A 25646-nucleotide genomic window follows, 5' to 3' on the forward strand; every position below is an offset into this window, starting at 1 on the left:
GGAGGATGACTGCAGGTGGAGAGAAGCCATGTTCACCTGGACTATGGGACGCATCACACAAAACAAGTTTGTTCCTCGGGTTTTCAAACACCTCTTCTCCCAACTCCACTAAAATGAATGTAAAATAGTGGGCATATGGTTTGTAAACAAAATAAACTTTGTATTACAATACAAATTATGATGCTGTAGTTGGATCATCAGAACTACTCTTTTGGAAGAAAAGCAGCACAATGAAGAGATGGAGAAGTTCAGAAATCACTTTGCAGGGCACCATCTTGAAAGTCAAAACATTTCTTTCTAAAAGAAAGTGTACATGCAGCCAGGAAGTGTTTATAAATATCATAAAGTGTTCCCGCAGCAAGCATTATATTAGGCATTGGTGAAGGAAGCCAACACATCCAAAATAGTATCGATCATGAATTTAACTGGGGCAAGGGTACCCAAGGTAAAATGTGCAAACATATCATCAGACTTTTGAGGCAGATGATCAACAATCTTGCCAGAATTCTATAAACAAAGCTATGATTTACCTCTGAGCAAGGATCTATTATAAGTAATCATCAACAATTGACTTGCTTTGTGAGTGATTTTTCCCTGTGCTGCCCAGTTAATGATGCAAAACTAACTTGTATCACATATTAGATGGAATGACAGTTTCCCAAATCTGTGGAATCTAAAACAGGAGAGGACAGCATTTTAATCAATGGTTCTGCTGCTCACTGTACAACCGTAAACTCCAGTAAGCACATGCTTTCTAAAAATATTCAGGGAGGAAATAAGGACACAGGAAACTCTACATAATAACTAATTATCCAAAAATGAAGTGAAGCATTGCACATCTATAAAACTTTGTGTATATAATTAACTCTTTGCAACCTGCTTTCTAAGTGGAATTAAATCATAATTAGAATAATCAAAGGGTAGTACGTACACACCTACTCATGCACATCTGTAATCCAACTTTTGTTCATGAAAATTTAATTGTATGAAAATTACAAAAATCTGCATTGCTACTTAAATTAAAATTGGGCAAGAGACTGGAGTATTTCTTCCATTAGCTGTGCCAGTAACTAAATTTTCCCACATGTCTAAGGCTGAGATGGATTGAGCTCTAAGTTCAAATAGCAGTTTCTCAGGGTCTTCCACGCCCTCCCCACCGAGTCCACAGATCATCCCTGCCCAGCTACAAGAACTCAGGTAGGACTAGGCTTCCCGTTCACAACACCTCTCAAACTGCAGTGAAGCAATTAGCTGTATAAGTATACACAACAATACACATGTGGATAAATGTATATCCTTGGTTGTTTGTTTCCCCTACCAGTATAGTAGGAAAGTCCCTGTGTTCTATTCCTTGCATCACATAAAAACTGAATAAATATATGTTGAATGAATAAGTTACAGTCACTGCTTCATCCACCTTAGTCAAAAACTATCACCAAGGAAACCTGGAAGAATTAGGTATTTCTGAAAGCTCTGCAGAAACAATTCAGCTTTTGTCCCTGGGACATCAGTGTCTGTGTCATTCTCTGAGGGAGCCCAGTCATTCCCATGTTCTCTGCCCAACACTTAGAAATTGATAAGAATGTTTTTCCAAATCCCCAATCCTTTCTTTGTACAAACCCACTGGTGGAAGTTAAATTCTTTTGTTATCAATTATTGATACCTTTCATAGAGCCCAGGGAAACAACTTCTAACTAAAGTGATTTTCAGTAGGATATATACAATGAAATATGCCACATCATAAAAGAAAACAAAATGACTTAAGACAACGTTGCAACATGTCAACTGCAAAAATGTAATTGGCATTTCAATCATATTGGCCACTTGTGGTGTCTCATTTGGGGACATCCCACAAGTGTTTCTAACATTCATGAAGTCTGTTCTTTATCAAGATAAGAGGAGGTGGCGTCCCACAGGCAGCAAGGCTAGAACAGAACCGTGTGCTTCTGACGTGGAGAGTGGCCACTCCCTCTGCAGCAGGGAATGGGGCTACCGAACCTCAGGGTCTGCCTTAAACAAGAATCAGCGTCCTCCCATCTTCAGGGCTTATGCTACCAGCAGTCATGCCCTTCACTTTCTGCTCCATCTGTCCTAATCTCTTCTCTCCATCTCATGCTTTCTACTCACTCACAGCGATCCTTCCTCCTGACGTCCTCCTTCTTTCTCTATGGCTCTTCGTTTTCAGTAATCACACCAGTTAGCCAACCAGCTCCATACTGTGAACTCGGGTTCCCCAGGGAGATGTGGACACGTTCAGTGACCATCCTCCCTGTTGGGTAAAGTTCTTGTGTGGCTCCTGTCAAGGGCTCCTGGGCAGCCTATAGATCAGTCAGGTCACATCCATCTAGTCGCCTGTCACCAGAGTGACAAGATAATGAAAGTTAATTAGGGCCACGTGGCCTTGGATAGCAACCCTTTGGAAAAAGTGGGCTATCTTGGTTCAAGAACCAGAAACTAGTTCATTTTAAAAGCAACCTAATCACTAAATTTGGGATGCAGAAAAGTTCCTTATTCTCTCAAGTGGAATAACAGGTGTTCAGATTTTGCTCATTTCTCTATTTTAGTCTACTAGTCCCTTTCATGTTTGCAACTTAAAAAAAAAATAGTGAAAGCAAAGATCAAAATGCCATGGTATAAATACAAAATCAGTAACTGGTCCTTTGTTCTAATATTGACTTTTCACCCTTTAAACCCATTTTCTCATTCTATTTTTCATCAGAACTCTGCTGCTCCCAAGTACAAATATAAATGGACAAAGGCCTGAGAATTGTGCTGAGAACTGCAGAAAGTAGTTGAAGTTCACATTTGGACCGTATCCAGTTTTCTGCCATCACAAAACTCTATTCAATCCCTCTGCACAGAAGAAGCAGATTACGTAAAGAAAAGAACAAAACTTTCCTTTTATCTACTTTTCAATTTACTATGCATGAGTATTTTTGTAAAAAGTTACTTTGCTAGACTTCTAGTGGTCATGTATGTCTCAATTATCTGTAAAACTGGCTTCACAAGGCTTTAAGTTAATAAAAATATAAGATCACCTTATTCTCGATCCAAATCATTTTAGTGCAGAAAAAAATCTTGCTAAGTTGGTCATTTCTCTGTGGCTTGAGTTCCAAAGAGTAAACTCTATGAGCATAGTGGGGGGGAAAAAACTTTGAGAGAAAAAAAAGTAAATTCTTCAAATAAATAAATAAGCTGATTTACCATTTGAAATGTTATAAGTATGTTTAATGATTAATAGCATACAAATATTTCATACTTTTGGAATATGAAAAACAGAAAATTCAAGATTAGGAAGAGTATTCTTTGCGCAAGAGCACTAAATGTGTCATCAGCAGAGTTTATCGGTTTATCATTAGGAGAATTTAGGCACCATCAAAGAACTGTTACAAAATAACACAATAAAGCTAAGACCCTAGTCTCAGTAGATTTACATGAGGGCAAAGAAAGGAACAAACTCACTTTTTCCAACTATGGGAAAATTAGGGGAAAAAGCAATTATCCTCTATGATAAATGAGCTATTCTGAGTTGGGAAATCAGAGCATCTCCCTGTTTCATGTACCCAGTTTGAGCACTTTCTATTCTTTGCTGCAAGCTGTTTCTTTCATCTTTCAAACACAAGAAAATTAAAGTCGTACTATTGAGGACATATGAGGAAGTCAGTCTTGGAAGCAGTGAACTACAATGATGTATTACTGTAGCACTTTGATATAAAATCAAAAAGAGACTCAGCTTGAAAAAGCATACTATTGTTTTCATTTAAAGCTAAGTTTATGTGTAGGAGGAAGACACATTCTCAACGGCTCACCAAGGTAAGCGGTCTGAGGCTGGCACAGACCTTTGAGGCAATTTGACATGAGTCGTCACGATAAACCCACACCCAGGGTATTATCAATGAGCACTGCTCTAAGAAACCAAGGTGAGAACTGACAAGTGGAACCATTTTGTTACATCCTGCATTTATTTAAGCAAACCGAATGTGTAGAGATAGGAAATTAAAGCGTTATAATATTTTACAAATACAGAAAGAAGACACAGAATAATAATACCCTGGAGAGAGTGCATCTGAGAACGAGGCTTCATCACAGGAGAACACTTGCAGGGACCACTTGGGAGCCATGGCGGATGCATCCATCTGTCATTCTTGTTCTGACATCATTCAAATGGTTTCAATAGATAAATCAGCAATCTGCTCTTACACGAGTGATAATCCTAATGATCATGGTAGCCTTGAAGGGCTTGTGAGTAACTATACATACACGATGCTCAGCTGAATGTGTTATTTCAGTGCTGCTATACATTATGCGGGGGAAATAACAGCATATTACACAATTACTGTGACATCCACTAAAATGTGAACTAGTTTGCATAGGTTAGTCCTTTGGGCAGCACGATGTTGCTCTAGTCCACCAAGGCTTAAAGATTCACAGTGTAGAGGAAAAAATATGAATTAAAGCATTTCTACTAAAATATATTTTAATAGCTGGTGTTAACAATTTGCATAACAAAAGCCAAATTATATTAATAACATATCATTCTGTAAGCTCCTTCATTTTAAAACATGAAGTGTTTTCTATAAAACTGTAGGCTCTCAAAGTTAGTACAATCTTGCAAATTAATCATTAACCACAATTCTACATATTTTGAAGCAAATAGAAACCAATCTGCACAAGGATTCAAGTTCATGTTTTAATCACAGGTCAAAGAGCAAAGATTCCACACCCTGTCTGTAATACACTTGGTGCTACTTATAAATGCTCAGCCGTTCATTGTATGAACACTAAAGAAGGGAACTATGATGTAGTTTTCTCTTTTCCTTTAAAGTAAATCATTCTTAACAGCAGCTGGATTACAAAGAAGTGTATACTATGCAAATTGAATACCATATATCAAACACAAAAAGCATATGGAATTCCCATGAAGATACTGAAGTAACAAGGACAACTGGGGTGTAGATTTGCCCCAGGGGTCCTTCCAGGCTTGTGGACCCAGTAGTCTAAGCATCAGGAAATAATGGCCACAGAAGCATCATACAATGTCTTGATTTTCTTGAATCAGTGCTAGTGGATAACTGCCTGGAAAGAACCTTTAATGAGTGTGGAATACTTCAAAACGAGACTTTCATTTTAGCATTCCTCACTTGGTTTACAGAGCTTCTTGGTAACTAAAGCTTTCTCACTTCCATGTCAAGTTACCACAAACAACCATACTCTAACCACTTTCAGATTATCAGAAGCAAATAGCTAAGGTATAATGGATTTATGAAGTGAATTTCATCTGGTGTAATGAATTCAGCCTCATAACATAATTCTTCTAACTTACAATAGGTATTTTAAATCTCAAACCTAAAGTTTATGTTTATGCATCTCAACCATATATAAATTCACAAAGAATCTTTCAGAAATAGACGAAAGAAGTTGGTATTTTCTAAAGTTCTAAACCTCTAGAGGTAAAATACAGTCAGTTATCACCTTTCCTAACCATCAGGAGCATCTCACTTCCCCACCATAAAAATACCAATAATCATATAATAAAATATTACTATAGAATTGGCAGAAGCTTGCTTGCTTGGTTTTCTTTCCAAGAACATAATGAATAAACAAGGGTAATCAAAAAGGCACCGATATTTTTTATCTCTATATAATTATAATTTTGGTATAAACTATATCCACTTTATATAGAGGGTGTTATTAAAGGATCACACACAATTTCTTTAATCTTTTCATTAAAAAACATTCCACTGGAGATGGGCAAACCTGAAGAAAAGATGCGCCTCTTAAGTTTCCACTGTGTGTTTAGGGAAATCTTCTTCCCAAATCCCAGAGTGTTGTCGAGCTCAACACAGACAAGATAAGGAAAGAAAGACTGTAGCGAGACTGGCAAAACTGTATGTTCACCATCCTCAAGTAATGAACCTGGCGGCAAGAGAGGGGCTGGTCTAATCGCATCCACATTCATAAAAGGTGCTCCTGGGAACTGTGCTTGCAAATTCCTGTGTGGTCTCTGAGGTGGGGGAAGCCTGAGAAGATGCAGGGACAGTGTGGAGATCTGACAACCGGATAATTATTTCCAAGTGGGCTACACTGTGGATGTGTAAACAATAAAAAGGAGACATGATGACGTGCCTTGTCACAGGCTAGAAATAGAAAGCTTTCCCAGAGAACAAGAATTAGTAAAAACGCTCACTACAAAAACTTACACCACAAGCGATATATTCGGTTGCTATGCTCTGCTCAAGAGAGAGATGATCCATCTAAGTTCTGTTTTCGGAACCTTTTAAAAGCGTATCAAACTGCCCTTGTGCTTTTATCAGGTTTGAGAACACATCACAATTAGAAAATCAGGTGCATGCTCTCTGTGCTCGGGCATTTACAGCCCTCTTTAACTTGATTTTTAAAAGACTTGTTTTTTTAAAACCCTTCTTGAGCTGTCATATTATGTAGGATATAACTGTTGCCAAATTGAAAACAAGAGGGGGGATGTGTGGAAAGGGGAAAAGGTGTTCGAGAATGTAGTCTTGAAAATGATGCTGTAAAAATAGCACTTTGGTTTTATACATATATTTTTTTCTATATTTCTGCTGAGACGCTTAATATCCTGACAGTCTTTAATAACAGTGACAACACCATCAAATTATAGCATCAGGAACGTGTGCAACTTGTTGTCCCTCAGTCTTTATTGTAAAATAACTGCCCTCTAGTTAAATTCTGATCAGTTCTTAATTCCTAAAGGCTGGAAGCAGAAGTAGCTTGCTATGCAAACATTATGTGAAGCTTAAAATTTGGGGAAAATTACTCCCCAAATAAGTATTGACTTTTACATTCAGTGAATCTGATTTTGAAATAAGTGGAAGAGAAAAACAATGAAACATTAAGCTGTTACTTTATGACTACTTCCCCATTATAACCATCATTTCAAATTCAGCTTCCTATAAATGTGCTACTTATCAAAAAGTGATAAGACTCATCCCACATTGAGTCTGCAGATTTAATCAACAACTACTCTCTTATAATCACAAAAAGTAGTCTGTCTGGGTGAATCATAAATATTTATTTAATGGTATAATAAAACTAAGCAAGCTTGTTGCCCTCAGTTTTAATGGAAAAGAATTTTTGAAGGAATATTCCAAGTTCTGCTTGTTTTCGTAGGTTTGTGTATAAGACACCAAAACCAGTATGGGGTTTAATCAATTAAATTGCAACTGATCATTTCAGTGACAGAAAATCAGGCAAGCTGATTATGTGGTGATCTGTAAAACCCCCTCAAATAACCTCTAGTCATTTTCCTAAATTTTTCTCTTCTCAGTTTTAGATCAGTGTCATATAGTATGTCGCTTGAGTGTAATAAAGCTTATCTAATTACTCTTTTAGCCTGATAAAAATGAGACTATAGATTTCAAAACTATGTGCTTACTTTTCAAAGGTGTAAATGAATTAATATTTGTCTTTGGACTAATAAATATTTCAAGAAAAGATGTTTTACAGCTTATTTTGTTAATTTCTTTGAATATATCATTAAGGCAGATATCCCCATGGCCCATATATTTGATTACATGTTTGTAATTACATTTTGCTTTTTCAGTTTCATCACAGCTGTAAAGTCAGACCCTACATGACTGCTACCCTGTTGCAAGTCTCACTAATGGCACAATCAGAAAAACCCAGAGTTGCTGATGGGCGTGAACCTCTCCAGTGATCTCGACTGTGGACTCCAGGTAAAAACTTCATGACATGATGGTCATGGCTGCGAATCCAGCAAGAGCCTGCAAAGTCACTCACTGGAAAATTAAAATGTGACAACGATTTCTTTTTTAATGAACAACTTGTCAAATCTTTGGTGACATCCCCCTCTCACTTCCAAATGTGATTTAGAAAATAAAAACCAGAAAGTGGAAAGGAAATCTTTTCATTAAGCAATTTCAGTAGCTAGATTTCCATCCAAGAATCTGAATACTGTTTTCCCAAATAAGAAACCAGATCACCTGTCTCTCTGTGTGTGCAGCTGGTAATCTTTTGTTCATTGGTTTCTCCCAGCACACTTCATATTCCAGCTTTGTCACTGGCTTCTAGGAAGTTTTCTTAACTTTTAAGTCAAGAGCGGCATTAAGTTAATGAAGCTGTTCAATAAATGCCTAAATCACTTATTTGCTAGCGTATACATCTATTTCCTAAGGTGTAAATCCTTCAAAACTAGAGTGCAATGCGGCAGGAGAATCTCAAGCAACTTTTCAAGTTATGCTTTTCTGATGAGCTGGCATCTAGAGGGTAGGGCTTTTAGGTATCAGCCACACTTTTTGTTTGAATAACAGGAACAGGGCAGTGCAGCTGCCTATGTTACAGAAGCTTGAACCTACATGACATGCAACAGGGTAAAGGCTATTAGTATTAGGGCAATAACATACATGACCTTAAATTTTGCCCTTTGCAGAGTAGCTGTGAAGTTATTTGGTCCTGACATTCTATGGAGCCAAGCGTGTACTTAGGTTCATAGAATGTAAATGGAGAATTGGATATGCCTCGGTACAAATGAGAAATAAATAGACCCAAGTCGGCCCAGGGAACAAGGAAATTTCTTTGTTCATTGAAAGTTTCTAGATCCCTAAGGCCACCAGTCAGTATAATTTTAACAGAACTGTCAGTCTTCCACTGCTTACATTTATTATATTTAGGCAATTTTCACTTGAATTGGAAATTGCCTTGTGACTCGAAAGCTAAATGGTTTTTAAATTATCAGCTGTGTTATTGAATTAAGAGGACTGGCTTCTGGTGATTCCAAAGTGACAGCTAAGAAGTTTCATATATTTGTGACATTTGAGGGACAATCAACATCTCTATTAAAGTTTACAAAAATATGTTTTCCCAGAAGGGTTCAGTAGCCAATCAAAGGAAACCATTAACACAACCAGCAGCACCAGGTCTCCAGACTTGATTATTTGTTTATATCAATTACCAAAAATGCTGCTGTTTTTCAGCCCAGAAGTCATTCCTTCTTCCTGGTACCTGCATGTCTAATTGTCAAAGGAAGGATAGATTATTGTAAAATAACTGCCAAGTTGTCTTAAAAGTATCTTCTATCTTTTAAAAAGATTGGGTTTAGTATACATTAGAACAAAGCTCAAAGGGCAAGGAGAAATGATTAATTAACAAACTCAATGTAATTCGCTGGAAGCATTCCGGTTTTTCCAGTTCTCTGCACCGTGCCGTACATCCAGCCGTCGTCAATGGGCTGCACGTTGACGATGTAGTCACCATCTCTGAAGGAGACTTCATCTTCATCCTGGGCGCTGTAATCGTACATGGCTCGGTAGGTCCTCTGAGAAAGGAAAGATGGGGTCACACGATGGACACCAAGACAGTCATGGCTACAAATGCCAACCACAACAAACCAGCCCACACATAAAGGAACTACCGGGAGCCCTTCCAAGCACATCTATTTCTGGAGCCTACTGTCTGTCCTGATTGTGTTCATTTCAAGGTTACTAGTCTGGCAAAAGGGGCAATATTGTGGACCAGAGCAAGCCACTAAATGCAACAGCTAGCTGTCAAAAAGTAAACTTTGAGCACTTGGAACTCTCTGCTCCATATTATGTGACAGCCTGGATAGAGGGTGGAGAGTTTGGGGGGGTATGTATGACTGAATCCTTTTGCTGCTCACCAGAAACTATCACAACATTGTTTGTTAATTGGCTATACCCCAATACAAAATAAAAAGCTTTTTTTTAAAAAGTAAGCTTTGAAGCAGTAAAGCCACTCCCTCAGCTTCAGATAAGCCCAGAGACCTTAGATTATGTAGATTCTCCCCTAGTCCACATTCTTCAGAGAACAAAACTCACCAAAGTGGCAGACAGGCCCAAGTCACTGCCAAGTCATTACAACCACTGGTCCCCTGGCAGAGGCGATGAATTTTACTAAAAAATTTTGTTTCTACTTTAAAATATTTAAAAAAAAATAAAAAGAAAAAATCCATAATATACTCAATAGGATTTTGTATCACGTGATAGGAGACATTTAGCATATGAATGTCATGAATATTGAGGTACATATAATTAAATTCTTGTTATAATGAGTTGAGTTTTATTATATGTTTTCATTTGAGGCCAAGAATTTAGCTAATAATATCAGACAACCTCAAAATCAAGTGCATTAGTAGACTGAGGAAACTGACTGAGATGCAAGAATTTTAGAATGATTAAAGATTCCTTACCACCCATTAAAGGAAATAAGTCATAGACACGTGACGTATAGCATAGGGAAATAGTCAATAATATTATAATAATCCTGTATGGTACACAATCTATAAGAATACCAAATCACTATGTTGTATACCTGAAACTAATGTAAAAAAATGAATTTTTTTATGTAAAAAATGAACCATATTCAACCCAACTGTATTCCATGTGCTTTTATATTCTGGAGATAAACTATGAAGACCAGGGAAGGAGGAGCACTTCAATTGGGCACTTACTAGATTTGGTGAATGCTGCATTGACCTCACAGATGACAGGCTGGTCTGGTGCATGTACCCATACCCTTGAGAATGGCTTTGCTGGTAGGCTCCAGGAAGAACAGGTGCTGGACATTAAACAGAGACACACACACACAAAGAATCCTTAAAATGAGCCTCAGAGTACCCATCCCAAGCCCTCAAGTAACCCCATGCTCAGCTAGACAATTCTGAAGCAAAACGCCATTTTCAGTGTCATGTGAAATGTGAGCAGTGATGTTATAAGTGACCTCTAGGGTGCTATAAATTTCAGTCATTAAGGGAATATGTAGGTAATCAGTGTAACATGCAATCAAATATGTGTTAGAAATGCTTATAATGCTCTATTGCAGATGCTATATATTAAAACAACACAAATAACAAAAATTCCCATAATCTCTTAAGAAATTCATGTTTTCACTTGGCTGTGTGATCCTTGTAGGCATTTTCAAAAATAAAAATAAGAAATTTAAAGGATTTTACAGCAAAGACTTACTGTATAGCATAGGGAACTATACTCAATACTTTCTAATAATCTAGAAAGGAAAAGAATCTGAAAAAGAAATAGATTTACATGTATATGTATAACTGAATCACTGTGATGTAAATTTGAAACTAACACAACATTGTAAATCAGCTATATGTCAATTAAAAAAAAAAGAAATTTAAAGGAATTTAATTGGATTGTCAGACCAGTGACAGGATATAAGTGTTTTCACAAAATATTGAATACTTAACAATAGACACTTTCAGTATTTTGAGACATACTGCTGAATGTTACCTTTACAAAGATGGTAAACATAGCATATGTTTAGAAACAAATGTTTTTTAAGCAGTTAATAATAAGTCTGTACCTTTTAAAGAAAATTTTATTTAGAATATATGGGTCATATATATGAATCATATAAGAAACATTTTATTTTGGCTATAAGTCAGTTGAATAAAGTTACAAAACCTTAGGAACCAAACCACTTAAAGAATTTCATAAACATTAAACTTCTACATAAAAAAAAGAGAGTATTCACTTAGTTTGTGCTAGTCTCACACTAATTAATGACATTCAAAAGACATAGTTCCTGTTTTGAAGAAAACAGAATTCTAGAGAAACTAATACAGAAGCTAGACAAAACCCCACAAAAATTAGTAGTGTGCATTTGTAACCAGAATCACGGGCTACACATGAAGGTATTTTAGTAGGCATAACCTTCATCATAGGACTTGTATGATACAAGTCCTATAAAAACCCACAAAAGATTGTCCTGTTTGTTCAATCAGGCTGAGTATATAACATAATTATAATGGTTGATTTACTCAGGACATTATAATAAAAGAATAAAGCAGATGCAATTCTTGGGTATTATGAATAATTACTATTTTATAAGTGGCACACATTCTAATGATATATGAGAACATCAAACTTTAAAGAAGTTTAATCATCAGAAAGTAACAAATCATTACTGTATTCTCCATATAATAGTGATATTAGGTTAAATGGAGATTTTTAAAGTAGTTCTTGAATTAATTCACATTATAATGTTGTAATTGCATTTATTTAATGTCTTTCTAGAGAAAGCACTTAACTTGGATTGCAGTATATTTTAAAGTTATTAAACATCGAATACTTCAGAAAACAGCACTTTTTAACATTATCAACTCAATTTAAATGTTTAATGTTAATAGATGTCAAGGATGTTGTCAAAATTCACTCATGAAAAAAAATAATTTCCATAAATACCTAGACCTAATTAATTAGCTGAGTAAAAAAGCTTTTCCTTGTGTTGGAAGCAGAAAGCACTGACCACTCATTTATTTTCTCCCTTGACTATCAGCAAATATTTAAAAGACTTCATGTGTGCATAGAGCTGACTCCCCTTCCTGTCACGTGGTAAGCCTGCATGGATGTGAACAATTCTCACTGTCCACTACATTCAAAGCATGCAGGCGTTAGAAGAGTGACAAAACCAGTTGTCTTCCTACAGCTGTGATGGTCTCGGACACTTATCCTTTGCCCAATTAAAGAAATGGCTTAGGATACTTACAGTATTTCCTTAAATACATATTAATCAGTGACTCCAACTGCATCCCCAGGGTAGCACTTCTGGACTGGGTTTTTATCCATTTAAACAAGTCATTTCTTCATTATTATCTTGATCTATATGTGAATACTTAAGATTAAATAAGTAACCCTTTAAAATTAACTAAAATTAAAAATTAAACTTTCGATCCTTTGTCACACTATTTAACTATGACTTTTAAATTTTGATGTACAGAGTCAAGCACCATCATCTTAAAATATTTGGGGAAAAAAGTCAAGAAAGGACAATGATGAAAAAAACTCTTAAATATGCTATCTGATAGGCTGTAACACATTTAAATTTGCACAGGTTTAGCACCCATCAGTACCAACAACTCAAAAAATGTTGTTTAAAAGTACTCTCTAGATACAGAACCATAATTTGAAAAGATACATGTACTCCAGTGTTCACTGCAGCACTATTTACAATAGCCAAGATATGGAAGCCACCTAAATGCCGATCAACAGAGGAATGGACAAAGAAGATGCGGCACATATATACAACGGGATATCACTCAGCCATAAAGATGGAATTGTGCCACTCTCAGAGGTGTAGATGGATTAGAGATTGTCATAAAGAGTGATGTTCAGTCATAAAGAGAAAAACAAATATCATATATTAACACACAAATGAGGACTTTAGAAAGGTGGTACAGATGGATTTATTTCCAGAACAGAAATAGGGTCAAAGATGTAGAAAACAAACTTATGATTACCAAAGCCAGAAGGAGAGAAGACTAAATTAAGAGACTGGGATTAACATATACACACGATCATATATAAAATTGATAATAAAGACCTATTGTGTAGATCAGGGAACTCTACTCAATATTCTTTAATAGCCTATATGAGAAAAGGTCTAAAATCTAAAAAAGAATGAATATATGTATAACTGATTTACTTTGTTGTACACCTAAAACTAACACAACATTGTAAACCAACTATACTCCAATAAAAATTGTTTTAAAAAGTGTTTTCTAAAAAAAAATAAAAATAAAAAAATAAAAAAATAAAAAATAAAAAGTGTTTTCTAGTTTTGGCATTTAAAAATGAAGTAAATTTGCTGCTGCTGCTGCTAAGTCACTTCAGTCGTGTCCGACTCTGTGCGACCCCTTAGACGGCAGGCTCCCCCGTCCACCAGGCTCCCCTGTCCCTGGGATTCTCCAGGCAAGAACACTGGACTGGGTTGCCATTTCCTTCTCCAATGCATGAAAGTGAAAAGTGAAAGTGAAGTCGCTCAGTTGTGTCCAACTCTTAGTGACCCATGGACTGCAGCCTACCAGGCTCCTCCATCCATGGGATTTTCCAGATAAGAGTACTAGAGTGGGGTGCCATTGCCTTCTCTGGAAGTAAATTTATGCCTACTCAATTGTTCAAATATGACCTCCAAAAGGAATCTGTAGCTACTGTGAAATACAGAGGGAGAAGAAAGTATTTATCCTAAACATGCACAGATTGGAAAGAACAGAAGAGTTTAGAATGAGAAATCTCAGAGTAAATACAAACTATATCCTTATGGTCTCTTCTCACTCCTTTATTGATTATTTTCATCTCCCTCTCTGGCTATATTATTTAACACAAGTCCTTTTGGGGTTATCAAACTTGTTATCTACCTTATACTTGGTACAATAAAAGATTTTTTAGGAAGATCCTATTAGGACTATAAAAATATAACTGAGAGCTCAGAGGAATCAACTTACTAAAAGCAAATGCCTATTTAAAAGCGGGCACAAACATTGCTTTTTTATTGTTTTGCTACATGAATGTTTTTTATGAAACATAGGTGGAACAAGCAAAAGGAAATTTCAAGCAGTTGCTCTGGAAATTGGGTTTATTCCTTAATAAAATTTGAGCAAAAGATGAGTATGAGATATTGTTCATGAAAATATGGAATTCAATCAGTTTTGCAAAAGCAAGATATTAGGCTAATTTTGCAATGAACAAGAATTTCTTAAGAAAGAGAACACACAGTGCCTTCCTTATTACACTAGTGGTCAGTCCCCACACACATTGGTACAGATGATGGTAAAGACTCTTGATGCTTAACCTCAAGACTCTTGAGGTTAAGCAGTTTCTATTTCAAAATAATAAAGGCCCAAAAACAATAGCTTTCATTATATTAAGGCAACCACAAAACATGAAAGTGTGACTCAACTTCCATTTCACATTGATAAACCAGAGATTGACCAGAGATCTGGAAGCTGACTAAGCTCTGTAGATTTGGGGCTCTATTTGAATGTCCTGTAATATTTATAAGGGTTTCCCAGGTGGCACTAGTGGTAAAGAACACACCTGCCAATCAGGAGACATAAGAGAGATCAGGAGGGTCCCCCAAGGAGGACATGACAATCTACTCCAGTGTTCGTGCCTGGGAAATTCCATGAACAGAGGAGACTAGAGGACTACAGTCCATGGGGTTGCAAAGAGTCAGACAAGACTGAAGCAAGTTAGCATGAATGCACGCATAGTATTTATAAAATCGAAATTTCTCTTCTAGTGCCCAATAAATTCTTCCATAAACAGCCAATACTAATATTTTCTATTTAATGTCTAGTCTTACAATGGAAGGAAAGAAAATCAAGGTAAAGAAGTAGACAGGAAGACCATAAAACAGAAGGTGAAAATGTATGAAGAAAAATCTTTAGGAGCCTTCAGAAATCTGAAACTAGAAAAATAAGGAAATACATGCAAACACATGAAGATTAGAGTAAATGAACCCAAAAAAATTAATGAAGAAAAAGTAGAATTACCTCAATTAGCAGTAGAAAAAGCACACCCAAAAATGTCCCATCCGGGGTAGGTACCCAGAGTAAGCAGCAGAAGAAAAGGAGTTAATTATAGAGGTATCCTCCATGTGCCTGGTGCTTTATATATTGCCCCTTAGCAAAACAGAACAACCCTCTAATACAGGTGTCATTGTATTTCCACTTTATAGAATAAAAATCCAGAGGCTGGGAGGTTAACCAGGAAGGCATCAGAACAACCATCTCTGCACAGTGACCACAATAAAAGTCTCAGATCCTTACAGACAGAGCGGAGGTTTTGACAGCCTCACAATGACTATAGAGTAATAGTAGATATCCAAATTTCAAATGCAGAACATAAAAATAAATATCATGCTGTACTGATGTCTTGGCCAGGTATAAAACCTTTTTGGCTGGTACAAAAACACCAGACTAAGTGGCTTAACCAACATCATTTCTTTCTCACAGTTCTGGAAGCTGGGAAGTCCAAAGTAAAGCATGAGCAGGTCCAGTGTCTGGTGAGGATCTGCTTCCTGATTCACAGAGGGCTATCTTTTCACTGAGTCTTTTACATGGCAGGAGGGGGAGAGGGTGATGGAACCGTGTTGGGTCTCTTCTGTTTTTATTACTTATTTATCGATATGGGGGGATCTCTTGTATATAAGGGCACTAATCCCATTCACGAGAACTCCACCCTCACAAACTAATCACCTCCCAAGGGCCACATTACCATCATATTGGGGGTAAGGATTTCAATACATGAATTTGGAGGGACACAAGCATTAAGTCCATGGCTACTACAGACAACATGCACAGAGAAAATAAACTGGGGGTTTACTTAAAGGCATTTTTAAAAATCTAGAATAAAGAGAAAATCAGCCCTCAGGGATTTTCCAGTAAAGAATACAAGAATGAATGCAATGAAATCATCATATTTTCTAACACCTGTATCCCCACAAATTCATGTGTTGAATCCTATTCCCAAAATGTGGTGGTATTTGGAGATGGGGACTTTGGGGTGATTAGGTCATGAGAATGGAGCTCTCATGAATGGGATAAGTGTCCTTATTTGTGGGGGCAAATATTTAACCCAGGACTCAAGGAGCAACTGGGGATTGTGGGAAGAAAGCTGAGCCAAAAGAAGCTCATTGCAGGAGAACTGAGGGGCTAACACGCAACACTCCTGGTGAGGCAACACCACATGGCACCAATGATGGAGGGGTGGACAAAGACCCCACTTTTGGGGTGTTGACCAGGGCAAGGCCATCTGAGAGGAAATGTAGACTTTGCAGCCAAAAAATGTCTTTCCAATAATAAAATTTCCCTTTCCTCCCAAAGAAGACTTGTTTCCTAATTGGGTTGCTATAGATAGTGTCTCCCTGGGGGCAAAAGCTGGGCAGGTTTGCTAGTGATCCTCTTACATGACTGCGAGTTTCCTAAGCTTAGCCCTTCTCAGCTGAGACACATAGCCTCTGTGTGCTCAGCATCTACCTGGGCTTGCACCCATGACCCACTGCCTTATCTTCCTTGGAACTCAGAGGGTGGAGGAGCACAGGGAATCGGAATCCTTGCCACATTAAGCCCGTGCTGCCTGCTGTGTTGTGGATATAAAGGTTTCTTTGTTTTCTTACCAGCTGGATTTATGGAAGTGTGGCAAGAGAGCCCTGCAGCCACACTGCGCTTTGGGATTGCTTGATCACTTGATTAAACAGTAGCAATCTGTGATTATATTTTCTTTTGTGTATAATTTTTTCCTGGAGGTAACAGTTAACCTCTTTTATTATTCACACTGTTCTAAGCATTCGGAATACATTTTTTAAAACTGTCTTTGCAAAACCAAAAATTATCTCTCAAGCCAATGCTACATTCCTAACGACTTTTCCTCCACGTCATCTTTGTTTTAATTTTCTAGTTGTATGTGAATTTTATTACTACAAGGTAATGTAAATCTCTTTTAGGAAAAGCAGTACACATGAAGATGTCTAAGCACCTAGATATGAGCCTCTGTGAAACCTAACAGGGGAAAGATGTAACATAGGAATACAAAATACAAATACAATAAAATTTGAATAATATAAACGAAATGCTTACAACTAGGGGGACTGACTCAGCTTGCGACTTTCTCAGGTTTTGCACCAACAGCTCTGCTTCCCAGAAACCCTCTTAGTCTTGGGTAAATTGGCACGGTCGGTCCCTCTCCTTAAACCATGCGGGGCCCTGTGTCTAGAGTGTCAAATACACAAAGTGGTGGAATCGTCACCGCTTTACAGACAGGAAATGCCCACTTTACAGACAGCAAGTCCAAAGGTTAGCAAGATTCAGCAACTTGGTCAAAAATATCAGAGCCACATAGGAGCTAGTATTTAAATGCTAACAATCTGACTTCAGAAACTAAACTCTGGGCTGTACCGCATCAACATGATCATGCGCGAAATGACAAGATAGCAAAAGATGCATCTACAAATATGCATTATGAATTCTGAAATGTGGAAGAGCTCTATGGTGTGGAGAGGAGCTTCCAGATATGGAGAGGGCCTGACCTTAAGTCAGAAGAGTCAGCATCAACCACACACTCCCACCAGTGGGGCAGATGGGAGCGGGAGGGGAAGAAAACAGAAAGAGGTCTAATGGGGAGAAGCACAAGGCAGGCTTCTCATGATCTCAGAGGCAACTCCAGCTGTCACTGACTTTTTGTGGTAAACGCAGGGTACAAACTCCACAAGAAGCTCCCATGTCTGTGGTTGATGAGGTGTGCCTGAACATCCCTGGAACGAATTATAGTGAGGATAATTCATTCACTTTTGGAAAAGCAAGCTGAAATCACATATAGTAGAATCACTTCTGAAGCAACAGCTTTTATATATCTTTAAGGATCATTCTGGCCTCTGATAAGTCTCTGGAGTGTGCATGTGAATGTGTGCTTAATCTTCTTCCTGTGGCCAATACTATCCTACGTTACCCAGGGTGACAGTCATTCAGTCACCTGACCCTGTTTGAATAATGTCAAGTCTATGTTCAAGTTACATCTCTTAATATGACATGAACTACTTTTCCAGTAAGCAGCAAAGACCCCCATCATGATGCCATCTAACAATTTTCAAAACCATCCTGTAGAAACAGCCTGAAAAATGTGACTGCCTCAAGTCATCAACATTATAGTGACAAATTGATTCCCACAGACATAGCAAGAATCTAGCCAAAAATACAATTAAGCCCAGGAGACTACCTAACCATTTTCTTTCCTAAACTTAAATGACAGACTTAAAATGTTGCTTCAATCAAATATATTGGCTAGTTAAATATTCCTAATTACTTGTTCACCACAAAAGGAAAAATATATATGAATTATGTACTTTTTAGAACCATGCATACACACATACATACATTTGGCCATTTTATTTATATATTTGGCTTAGTTGTCTCAAGTAAGAACTTCTGAAATATTGTTTTGGGACTCTGCAATTCCTAAATGTTGAAAAAGACACAAAATTAGTTATAAGTTAAATTATCTTCCAGCTAAACTTAATTAGTCTCAAAAACCCAGAAAAGCAATATGTTTTGATTTCAAAGCTAACTGTTTTTTCTCTGGAAAACTTCAGTCTGTGAATGGCTGAACTGACAGAATTGAGCTATGACATAATGTGGTTTGAATAGAAACAGAATGCTTTGGATTGAAGAATATCTGCTATTTTGCTTCAGAATAATCTAGTCAATTCATTCCTACATTTACATTTGAATTTCAACTTGCATAGTTTTTTTCCTCAGATATATTTCTAAATTTTAGCTATCAAAGCCAGAATAATCTCCCCAGCTATAACCATAACCCAAACCACAAATACAAGCAGGTCTGTCACTGATGGAAAAGGAAATAATCTCTGCTCCAAATTAGAGAGTCTTTAATAATATTCTCAAGGCATAAAATCCACATTGCACATATCTGTATCTAGAGTCACATGCACACAGTCCTCCAAAATAAGACAAAAAAAAAAAGAAGGAATGCACACTGTGGGTATGTATGTGGTTTCCTGACAAGAACTATACAATTTGGGGCAGTTCTCTCATAAGACGAAAGCAATAAAGAACTTAAGGACAGAAGGTAGATAGGGACACTGTTTCCATTTACGTAAGCTATACCACCAAGACTAGCTATTGCACACAAATTATGCCATGACTGAAAAGTCATCTCATAGCAAATCCCAATTTTCCTCAGTGACCACTACTGCTGATATTGTATAAATCAATCTTACATAGCAAGATTCATAATTATTCAAGAACAATGAAAGAAAATCTCATCACACTATTGAAGAAGCAATTCTGTAAATACTTATTGATCAATATATGTAATATATTCTTAAAGATATAAAACTGGATTATGTATTTAGTTTATTCTAGCACTAATAAAATACTAACTCTTAAGGAACATCATCAATCGATGAGGACTTCCTGAATAGTTTTACATTAGACTGCCTTAGTAACAAGTCACACTAAATATCACATCTAGGCACGTCCCCAGTATTGATTACATTTGCGAATAAGCAGGCATGTTTTTCAAGCAATGAAAAAACATTTATCAAACTGACGCAATGTGCCCCTGATATGATTTGAAGATAGGGAGATGTGGAAAACTTAATGTCAAGGAATGTCTGGCTTTCCCAGAGCCTAAGCTCTAAGTTCAAGGTGAGTGGTGGAAGCCAGAGAAATAAACAGGTATGAAGAGTCCCAATCAGGTAGGGAGGTGAACAAGGGGTCATTGTGATCAAGGCACACATTTATAAGCACACTGAGACAGGCTCTAGGAAAGTGCCTGACAGAATAGTAAATAAATTTGGTGTACAAAGGTCAGGTATATGGTGTAAGATAAAGATCAAGAACCAGAATGTCTGAGAAATGCAGCATAAACAGAGCGTTTGGGAGGAGGGCAGAGATCAGGCAATAAGAAATAGGAAATCTGGGCACAAGAGAAGCAGGACATAACAAGGAGCCTGGATGGCAGGAGCTAATGAGAAAAACGAAGACCAGAAACTCGATCCATAGCCCAGCTGTATCAGCCTGTGGACATTTTAAGTAGTTCCTGTAAAGTCACGATCCAACCCCTATGACCTACTAGCCTGGGGCTTGGGGCGGGAGGATGTGGGCACCTGGATGAAACAGGAAGTTGGGGGAGAAGAGGGAAATTTGTGACTACAAAGGTAAGATTACAACTTGATTGCTTTATGTGTAAGACAGAAATGTAAATATATATGTACACTCAATCTATTATCCAACTTGGACCTCAATTTAGATCTATATAAAAACCAAAACTACCACTTCCCATCTTCATTGCTAACGTTTAACAATACTTAATAATAGATAATAATAAAATACTAAACAAAAAGCAAGAATGCCCAATCTCTCCTTTACGTGTAGCCACTTACAATTTATAAAGCTCTTTCAAAGCTTACTCATTTGACACAGATGCTATAGCCACATTTATATCCTTCTTGATGATCAAACCTTCTCTTTTTCCCAATCAACTTAGCTTCACAGGAAATATATTTTTAAAGTTTTATTGTTTGCTACTTCAAGTGTCAGATGGTTCTCCTTCAGACACATATGGAATCCTTTGATTTAATTTTGGCAAATCAATGAAAGACACATGTGTATCTTGGAACAAGTGCTATTCATTAGTATTTGATCCTTTCCCCAACTTCACACTCAGAAAAGGAAACTTATGACATTTCTTTCATTCCAAGTCTATTGATACTAGGAATATGAGTCTCTCTAAGGAATTCAAATTCAGTCAGAGCCCTGAACCTTTTTCTCGGGGGAGCAACAGAACTAATGAAGAGTTTCTAACAATTTACATTGTGTGTGTTTTTTTTTCCCAGGCTAGATGTACTGACTAAATGGCTAAATATAATTATGTAATATTCTACTAACTGGATTTTATATTATAAAGGAATCATTTGTTTTCCTATAGATTAGTTTCACCACAGAAATTCAGTATTTCAATCAATTCCTTAAACCTTCCTAAACTTAAAGTGAAAGTGTTAGTTGCTCAGTCATGTCCAACTCTTTGTGACCCCAAGGACCATAGCCCACCAGGCTCTTTGTGACCCCACGGACTACCAGGTTTCTCTGTCCATAGAATTCTCCAGGCAAGCAGGTAACTATTCCCTTCTCCAGGGATCTTCCCAACCCAAGGATCAAACACTAGTTTCTCCCACACTCAGGCAGATTCTTTACCATCTGAGTCAGCAGAGAAGCCCTAAACTTTAAATGAAGATATTAAACCATCACTTTTTTGACAGATTGCAGCAGACATCTCAAAACCAGATGGGAAACAACAGTCAAATACACAGAAGGGAAATAATATAACTGGGATTCTCTTGTTGAATGTACTTTATTTACAGAAGTCAGGCTGGGAAGGATTGGATTTTTTTTCAGGGGATTAAGGGTTGTCAATCAGTAATCACAAAACTGAATTAGTGGCAAAAATAGAAATACTGGAAAGCTTATTTTAAATGAAGGCAAAGAGTTTAAAATCCAGAGTGTATTTTCTTGTAGGTTGTTCTGGTTATCTAATCTTAAAAATGCTCATCACTGAAAACCAAGAACATGAACTTGGGACAGAAAACCATCTATAATTCATAAGACAGAAATCTTCAGTGGGAAAAGAGAATCAACAGAAAAATTAATGTGAATACTGGGCAAAGTATTGTGACTTTACAGGCACTATTCATATGAAAAGATATTTAGAAACACTGCTGATTGGATACATACCCATCCCTTTCAAAATACACTAGCAGTTTATTATTGTGCCTGCATTTAACATTTCTGCTCCCAGTTTCATAGCAGATTTAGCTCTCCATGAGGTCTATTGTCCTTCAGGAACTTAAGGCCGATCCGAGTGGTCTTCACTGAGCCTAGGAAAGCGATGACTTGCTCTAGCTCTTACTGAGCACTCCTGGGCCTGTGCCAGGCACCGGAAGGAAAGCCACATGGTCCATTCAATTCCCTGTCTCCATGTACTTCAGGATCAAACAAGAAGCTAGAGAACACCGAGAGGAGCCATAAAAGGCATGAATTTCAGAATTCTGATGGGCACTTCTACTCCATTGAGTCCCTACTGAGAACAGATGTCCTCAATAAACAAAACACTGAGGGAAAATTATTTATATGAGAATGGAAGTGTTAATGTAGGAATAATTTACTGATGTCTTGGTTATGAAAGGTCATTAGCTGACTCAGGTTTTGTAATAAACCTAGGTCTCAATGTTACATTCTGGTGATACATTCCACATGACTTCTTTTTAGAAAAACTATAATAAGGATTATCACTGCACTGCTACATTCAAGTCAAATGAACTTTAATTAACACTAATAAATTAAAGACTAATGCCAAATTTTAGAGATTTAACACATGCAGCAAAGCTGTTTCTTTAAATTTGAGATCAAATTTAAGCAGAATATATCTATATATTCTACAATATGCATGAGTGTCTAATATGAGGTCTAAACTGCACCTACAGTTTACAGTACTGTATTACACACGTTAAAATATTTTAAAATGGTAGTTCTCATGTTAAGTGTTCTTATCACAACACACAAATGTACACACAAAAGAACACAAGGAAATTTCTAGAGGTGGTATACATGTTCATCACCTTAATGTAGTGACAGTATCACAGGCATATGTGCATGTCTGAACTAATCAAAATTTATAGATTATATAGGTGCTAAATTTATATGTCAATTATGCCTCAATAGAGCTTAAAAAGAATTATAGAGAAAAATAAAACAAGGCAAAGGGATAGTTATGGATGTGTGTGGGTTGAGATATTTTGAGGTAGAGTAAGCAAGGAAACCCTTTCTGACTTGTTGTTGCTGTCGTTCGCTCACTAACTCATGTCTGACTCTGTGACCCCCTGGACTGCAGCACGCCAGGATTCCCTGTCCTTCACTATTTCCTGGAGTTTGCTCAAACTCATGTCTATTGTGTGATGCCATCCAACCATCTCATCCTCTGTCACCCCCTTCTCCTTTCTGATTAGTTGACATTTAATCAAAGACCTGAAGGAAGTGAGCAAACCACAGAAATATCTGGGATAGACTGTTCCAGACAAAGGCATCAGAGATTGCTAAGGCCCACATGTGAGAACACCTAACACCAATAGCCCAGAGATCTGTGTGGCTGGAGCAGGTGGTCGAGGAGAAGATGAACAGGGGACAAGACCAAGGGCCAGACCACTTGACACTTTGTAGACTGCATCTCGGTTTTTTAGACACAGTGTGATTGAAGCCATTATATTATTTTGAACAAAGATGTAGTGAGATCACTGGCAGCCAAGTGGTGGCCAGCCCAAACCAGTAAGAATGGAATTACAAAGACCAGGAGCCAATATCCTCAATCTCTAGGAGACAGGATGGTGATTCTCTTGGGGTGCAGTGGACGTGGTGAGACATGGCTGGATGAGACATAAACACATTTTGAAGACAGAGCCGACAGGCTTACAGATGGATTAGATGTGAAGTGTGAGAGGAAGAAAGGCAACGGGGGATGCCATGGATTTTGCCTCAGTACTGAGGTGAAGTATTGTGTCATGAGCTGAGCTGGTGAACAAAGGCAAGAGCAGATGTTTATTTGTTTTGTGGGGAAGACAGGAAATAAGATTTTGGTTCTAGACATAAGATTTAAGATGCCTAATAAATATCCAGTTGTTGACTATTTTGTCTGGAGTCTGGAAGTCTTAGAGTAGGAAGGAAGGTGCTTAGGTTTTGCTGTTTCTGCTGTTCTACATAAATGACAAATGTCAACAATAAGAGTAGTTGTGATATTTGAAATAAAAATCCACAGGGCTGTCTCTACACCATTAATCCCTCCAGAAGACTAATAAGACCTTATGGTCATTTGATGCCCAAAGAGTCAAGACTCTTGGTAAAATCTAGATTATTCAAAGCAGAACAGATGCTTAGACAAGCTCCCACAGTGGATTAAACTTCCAAGGCAGAGACTCAGTTTCTTATCAGGCTAGGTAACTGGTCCTCTAAATAGCCTCTATGTCTCCTGTACAATGAAGTCCAAGGAAAATGCAAAGAAACCATATTCAATTATATTCAGCAGAACTCTGCCTCTGAAGAGACAGTGGCTCAGCAGCACCCACTCTCTGGCTCTGGCTCCTCTCTTAGATGCACAGCCCCCGGGCTTCACGTATGCCAAACACATTAAGTTTCCAACGTGCTATATTCTCTCTCACATGCTACTTCTCTGCCTAAAACACTTCTTTCCCAGCAGTCAGCCTGGCTGATTCTAACTCTCCATCACAATGCCTTCCTGAGCACAATGGGTTCATGCATCTGGTTCACCCACCAAAATGCAAGTTCACTGATGACAATGACTTTATCTTTTATATTTGTGTTTCCAGAACCTCACAAATGTGGGAGATACTGGATAAATGTTTGGTTAATGGACAAATGGAATTATGGGTGTTTAACCAGGGCTACTGGCTATCTAGTTGGTGCACTGCTATCTTGGCGCATCTATAAAACATATACTGAGAATTCCAGAAGGTACTGAAGCATCTCTTGCAACCTAACCTCTTTTGAGGACATATTATATGGAGTGGAATGCTATAAAGCACAGCCTAGTTGGGACTGTCCCAGAATTCAGAAACTTGTTTTCCATCACTTAAGGCAGGACAAGGATTCTGATCCAATAAGATCCTTCCAGAGCAAAATGGAAAAGTTCACAAGGCTGAGACATTGAGAAGGTCGGCTTTGAAAAGTGCATCTGCTTTTCCTCCCCATCACACTTCCATCCCCTTTATGCTCCAGAGGAAAATAGAAACACATAAAATGCCTGAAGCAAAACTGAACTAGAAGAGTAAACACCGGGTGAGATGGCAAACACATAAAAATATAAGTAATACAAAACACTGTGAATTAAAAGAAACCAAAGAAATACAAAGCAGTACCAGAAGGCAAATACATGTTGCCGGCAAGTGACCTAAAGACAAACACAAAGATCAAAGAAAACCTTGCAGTGAAATAAGCAGAAATCATCAGGATTATTTCCACTCAAGGAAATGTGTGTCAAATGAAAATAAGTTAACCTAATCTAGTACCAAAAGGCAATAAAGATAATTTCAAATAATACCATTCAAGAATCAAAACAAAATTAGATGACATTTAAATAAAAGCCTCCTTTATTGAAGCAAGGCAACACAGTAGAAATAGAAAATGCAAGCCCCTTGGTAACATAATATCTTAGAAAGTGGACCTAAAACTAAAGAAAGCCCAAAATAATCCCATAAGAAAATGAAAATATTCAGCAATCAAAGCAAGATGGGAAAATATCATGAGAAGT

At 37.4% G+C, this 25646-nt stretch overlaps 1 protein-coding gene across 11 annotated transcripts in view; it reads right to left on the reverse strand.

Moving 5' to 3' along the window:
• Positions 1-3203: 3203 nt before the first annotated feature.
• The window catches only part of NEBL (nebulette), a 366199-nt gene continuing 343756 nt past the window's right edge, over positions 3204-25646 (reverse strand). For all 11 annotated transcript variants that reach the window (XM_043882949.1, XM_043882947.1, XM_043882946.1 and 8 more), the window contains 2 exons: positions 10466-10572; positions 3204-9313 (listed from right to left, as the gene is read on the reverse strand). In XM_043882949.1, coding sequence (XP_043738884.1) covers positions 9137-9313; positions 10466-10572 — 284 coding nt within the window. In that variant the 3' untranslated portion in view covers positions 3204-9136. The remainder of the gene's footprint in view (positions 9314-10465; positions 10573-25646) is intronic.

This window comes from Cervus elaphus, chromosome 23, assembly GCF_910594005.1.
Source record: "Cervus elaphus chromosome 23, mCerEla1.1, whole genome shotgun sequence".
Taxonomy (NCBI): Eukaryota; Metazoa; Chordata; class Mammalia; order Artiodactyla; family Cervidae; genus Cervus; species Cervus elaphus.